The sequence below is a fragment of the Odontesthes bonariensis genome, chromosome 15, assembly GCF_027942865.1.
Source record: "Odontesthes bonariensis isolate fOdoBon6 chromosome 15, fOdoBon6.hap1, whole genome shotgun sequence".
Taxonomy (NCBI): Eukaryota; Metazoa; Chordata; class Actinopteri; order Atheriniformes; family Atherinopsidae; genus Odontesthes; species Odontesthes bonariensis.
The window spans coordinates 12,376,964-12,382,963 of NC_134520.1; the positions used below are offsets into that span (position 1 = coordinate 12,376,964).

The 6,000-nt window shown below is 46.2% G+C and overlaps 1 protein-coding gene across 1 annotated transcript in view; it reads right to left on the reverse strand.

The window, feature by feature from the left end:
- Positions 1–4,798, reverse strand: part of LOC142399964 (uncharacterized) — a 37,104-nt gene extending 32,306 nt beyond the window's left edge. Inside the window, exon 1 of the mRNA XM_075484527.1 lies at positions 3,257–4,798. Coding sequence (XP_075340642.1) covers positions 3,257–4,798 — 1,542 coding nt within the window. The remainder of the gene's footprint in view (positions 1–3,256) is intronic.
- Between the last annotated feature and the right edge of the window lie 1,202 nt (positions 4,799–6,000).

Below are 6,000 nucleotides of genomic sequence, written 5' to 3' on the forward strand. Positions count from 1 at the left end.
CTTGTGGCTGGCTGTGGTGGCTACAGGTCATAAGTCCAGCACCCTTCATAAAAGTGATACTAAAAACTACTCTTCAAACAAAGTTTCTCCAACCGTGGTTTTTTTTTTTTTTTAGGTAGCTATTAGCACGATAATCCATTTCCCCGGATAAGATGGGTTTTATTCGTTGTTGGCCACTATAAACACACTCTGACCTCCACAATCTTTTATTTTGGTACTTCCTGTTACCGCCATTTGATTTAGCATATTAGCTAAATATTTAGTTTCACCCCAAACATTTAGATTTAACATTTAGATTTAGATTCAGATTTAACATTTAGATTTAGATTTAACATTTAGATTTAACATTTAGATTTAGATTTAATATTTAGATTTAGATTTAACATTTAGATTTAACATTTAGATTTAGATTTAACATTTAGATGTAGATGTAACATTTAGATTTAGATTTAACATTTAGATTTAGATTTAGCATTTAAATTTAACATTTAACACTTAGATTTAAATATTCAAAATATCTCTAAGTTGACAAATATTGTTGTAAATGTGCAAAAAAGTGAAGCTCAAAAATTCACACCAGTTTTTCAAACATTGTTTGAAGCTAAATGTGACAAAATGTAGCTGTTATTTTCTGTGACAAAATGTAGCTGTTATTTTCAGCGTGAGCCGCTTTACAAACGGCGCCCCATAGGACATAGTCCAATTTACAATTACAAAACAGGGTCTCTCTCGCACTGGTAAAAAACCATATGCCCATCACTCAGGTGCCTACACAGATCACCAAGGGCGTCAGTTTGGTTTTAGAAGTGGTGGGGACAAAAAACGTAATGCATTCTATGCCCCCCACGGACCACCCACCATCCAGGCAGTGGCGATTCTAGAGTCTGTGGGGGCCCCAAGCAAAAAAATCCTAGGGGGCCCTACCGACCAGTGTTCGTCACCAAAACATCTGACACCAACGAAAAGTGTTTGAAATAAAACCTCTTTTTATTCCAAACATGTTCCAAACATGAGAAACATTGTTATTTTTAAAATATACATGTAAAGAATAAATAAATAACTAAAAAAGACTACGTTGTCTACGTTGGCACTTGATATTCACCTGTTGCTATTTATCTACCGGGTGTAGCTGGCCATCCAATAATAATTGTGTTCATTTAAAGATTCTTTGTGACAAGTAAAGCTGTTCATGATATCGATTTCATAAGTATGGTTTTTATTTTCCACTAGCCTTGAATTTCCGGTAAACGTTGCCAACAATCGCAAACACTCTGAGGGGCCAGTTCTCCGCGAACATAGCCTACAGTGGAACTCTATGTGAGTTTGACAAAGTCAACAATGCAATTATGGAATTATAGAATGGCATGTTAACGAGATAATCTTTGACTAAATCATTTAAATTTAACTGTTCAAAGAAAACATGTTCACCACGAACGTTCGCCACTGTTTGAGACAGTTTATAAAGTAACTAGAAAATTTCTGATTGAATGCACCCAGGGTATCTGCACATTTTTTAATCAACAAATTTAATGACTTAAGACCTTTTTAAGACCTCTAAGAATAAAAATTAAGACCATTACCACGGCAAAAATATATATTAAAACTACACTCTAGGCTGTTCGGTGTTGAAAAAAAGTCCAGTGTGAAATGTGTGCTTCAGTGTGTCAACATGATCGCATAAGATTCGAACGCACAAGGGAACACCACACACTACAGGATCATGCCCAATTGTCTCTGCGAAGGAGCGTGTTTTCGCTGCCATTTGTCTGTCTGTTTGTCTGAGGCTCTGAGCAAAATAAATCCATAATTGAACCTAATTTTCGAGTTATGTCTACTGTGCTTTTACAACTAGCAAAACGATTTTACTACTCAAGTTAACTTAAACCAGAACTTTGGACAACTCACGTGAAGCACAGACTATGGACAGTGACTTTGCATTGCATAAACCACACAACAAAATTTAATTTCCTTCGGGATTAATAAAGTATCTCCAATCTAAATAAAAAACGAGCACAGACCGCTCATACAGTCAATGGCACGTACCCATAGAAAAAATACACACTCACCCACACGTCACACAACCTGACTATCAACTGCTAACAACCATGATCAGTAACCTACACAAACCCAGACACATAATGGCTCGGCGGCCAGCAATCGGATAAACCAACGAAGTGAATCAATCCTGTGAAAGAATGAAAACAAGTGAATGAAACCTGCACTCACCCATTATGAAGTTAACTCTGCCAGCCCCATAATCTTGCTCCTGCTCAGCTAACTCCTTGACGTCGGGTATGGTTGGTAACGTTACTGCGTTTAGCATTAGCAATTAGGCTGCTAGGCTTGCTAAATCGGTAAGCATTAGGCTACTGAAGAAAGCTAGTCTTTTTAGCTACGTTATATTATCATCTTTCTTCTCGGCTATAAGTTAACCTTTGTTGAGGAAAGGGAACGCCCCTGCGTGTAGTTGGTGAACGCAGCCAGATGACCTGAGTCAGGTTACTAACCTGACGCGCTAGCTGTCAAATCACCGGAAGTTTTCACCGGAAGTACTGGCGCACACACAAAAGTTTGAACGTCTCTCCAGACATATCTTTCTTTCATTCCGCCCAGATGAAATTTAATGCCACTCTTCGAAAATCGGCGAAATTTAAGACATTTTAAGACCTTAAAAAACGTATTTTTTATTTAAGACTTTTTAATACTTTTTAAGGATCCGCGGAGACCTTGGCACCTCAGCTCTCGGGGGCCCCCTAGTGGCTCGGGGCTCCAAGCAGTTGCCTGCCTTGCCTGTTGACAAGCTGCGCCTCTGCCAGTGCCACAGCACCCAGTGTGCCTGTCTGTAAATACGCGTATTAATCTGGTCATCCTGCCCTCGCGATAACAGTGCCAGGAAAGGTTATTCAGTGCAACCTGTTTTTCAGCAGGGACTGTGAACACTTCCTGTAAGTCAGATTCCAATAGGGGCTGAGAACCCCAAAGGCCAGATTCTAAACTCGCCACTGGCCTACTTTTATAAAATTCTGAGATAAACACTATAGGCCTACCTGGACTGTACTGTCCAGTTAGCCTACTCAGTTTAAGTTGTTCAATAGTTTGACATTTACCTGTAATTTACCTTCATTACATTTGGAACGGGACGTTTACAAACAATAGAGAACTACTACCGATAATAATAATGTAGCTATATATAATATGTATGATGATAATTGTATGAATAAAAAGAGCAGCCATTAGGACGCGGCGCTGGTGTTACCTGTGTGTGCACGGCCGGTGGCACCATGTGGCCCTCCGTGGCCCGGGAAGGCTCCGCGCATCTCCTGAGGCGCGCACACGCTTTCTTGTCAGAGGGAGCGCTGGAGTCCTCTTCGGCGCCGACTCTTTTTGCGGCTGCTGTTGGTGACGATGAGCTAAATGCTGCTCCTCCTCTGTCCGTGGTGGTCTCCAGGGGATGGAGGTCTGGACCCTGTGGTGTGAGGAACTGGAGGCGGGACGGAGCGCGACCGTTGGCTGTTTCTGAGGCAGCGTGCAGCGCCGTCGGCCGGCAGCCCGTGGCCCCCACGGTGCTGTTGAGCGTTGCTATGGAAACGGCCCCAATGCAGTGGTTGGTGTACATCTTGGAGAGCTTGGCAGCGCGCGACAGCATTTGCATCCTTGTGCCTAACAGGTTCTTTCCGATGGCTTTGTTTTCGTACCACGTCACGTCACTCGTGGAGCAGTGGTCCCGCGGACGCTGGAAGAACGCGCTGCACAGCGGGTTCCGTTTGGATGCATACCGGACAAAACTGGCATAGGGACACTGCTCCGTGGCCGTTTCATACATCCGCGGCAGGAGCTCCTCCTCCGCGTCGGGACGCTTCTTACTCCAGGCGGCGGAGCGGGACCGGTGGTGCAGCCCCGCAGCCTTGAAATAGACAAACTTCCTTCCGTCCTCATCCACGGCCAGGCCGAACGAGTCCTCCCCCAGCTCCCGCTGATTCTCCCGGCCTCTGGTGCAGAAATACATGCAGGTTTCAAACCAGACTTTGTTCAGCAGGCCGAACGGGTTGTCGCTGTTGAACACAGATGACTGGTAGAGTTTCCGCAGATCTGAGTGCGTGATGGCTTGTTTCTGCACCACGGGACCGGCTCCCTGCTCCTCCAGCCTCCGTATGACCGCGGCCAGAGTCAGGTTGGCGCTGCGCAGCTCCGGGTCCTTGGTGAGGTCCAAGGTGCGACAGTAAGGCGGGTCGTTCAGGTACCGGTTCAGGGAACTCCTGATGCTGATGAGGGAGGACTTGCTGTACAGCTGCCCACTCTTGGAGCGCGCCTCGGCGTAGAAGGAGCGCAGAACAGCGCAGAGCGCATTCTTCTCCAGAGTTTCAAAGTCTGGACTCTGCGCTTTTTCACTGAGGTACTCTCTAAAGATTCTCACTGCATACCGGGTGGCCAGGCGGGTGTTTTCGCTCAGCCTGTTCCGCTCTGAGCGCTGAAAGTCTCCATCTGGGTCAGACCCCAGCCCGGAGGGTATTGGGTCCGCATGTCCCCCCCTCTGTCCTTGGTCCGTACTCCGCATAACGACTGCTTGTGTCTCCGCGGCAGAGCCACTTGAGTCCACAACTGTGCCCCCTGAATCCCACTGAAGCTCCACACCATCTCTTTCCGAGCCCTCGTGCTCCTCCTGCCCGCCGGTGAGCTCATCTTCCTCCTCCTCCTCCTCCTCCTCCTCCTCCTCCTCCTCCTCCTCACCCTGCTCCCTGCCCCCCGCAGAGCTCTTCTGCTCCTGCTCCGTGTCCCTGCTGGTGGGCATTCTCGCCATATTGCGGTCTGTGAAGCAGTCCCCCGGCAGCGCGCATGCGCTGTATTGGACCGCAGCACGGAGAGCCTTTTGTTTTTAAGTGACCTTCAACTGCGCGCGCTTTCCTTAAGCGTGGATTCTGATGCTGCTGCTGCCTAAAGGGATGCATTGTTGGACTGATGTCAGAGCAGCAGCCTGATCTGTGGGGCAGGAGCTGCAGGAACTGTGGGGCAACAACTGTGGGGCATCAGCTGTGGGGCATCAGCTGTGGGGCAGGAGCTGTGGGGCAGCAGCTCCAGCTCTGAGCAGCAGCCTGATCACTGGGGCAGGAGCTGCAGGAGCTGTGGGGCAACAACTGTGGGGCAGGAGCTGTGGAGCAGGAGCTGGGATGTAGCAGCCCGAGTGAAGCACTCTGTTTCACACACATGAGAAGGATTATTTGATAGCTGCAACAGTGAGACAAAAAGAGTGATACAATCAGCTCAACCAATAAACTATGAAAGTGGTTTATCGTTTAGCTTCTTTTATGCACTTTGATGAATTAGTCATATCGTACTATACACGTGCATCCTTTGAGATGATTGTATGCTGCAGGTTGCCTGCAGTACAGTTGTTTTTGTGCACATACTGTATTTGAGATGAATTTGCCCCTTTAGATAGCCCACCATCTAAGAGCTAATATCTATTCAAACAGCTGTTGTGGCAGACTTAAAAAGCTCCAAAAGCATTTCTACAAGTAGCCTAAGATGAGAAGAAAGAAGGTCAAATGCACACGGCACACGCTGCATGGATCTGACACATTTAAGAAATGCTTAGTCAGCGCCCTTAGAGTTTGCATCACTAGTGAACCGAGGTAAATAAGAGGGCCTGACATAATCATCGTACGATGTACAATTGTATGAATTACAATAAACTAAAAGACAAAAATACTACATGTTTGTGTGTTTATGATAAAGCTCTCCCTGTGAGTATCTGTTTGTACTTTATAGAGGCAATATGAGCCGCTTTCGGACAGACAGTTCTAAGAAAGTAGTTATCAGAACTACCCTCCTTGAATTTCGTTCTGATAACTATCCTTCCCCGGCGGAACTGTTTCAGTCTGCATTCGCACATGAGTCGGGACCAGGTCGGGACTGATGTGCCGCGCGCAGCCGTCTGCTTCAGTGAAGTGTTAGCCGTTAGCCGTTTAGCGCTACATTCAAACACAAAACAAAACGGTAAAA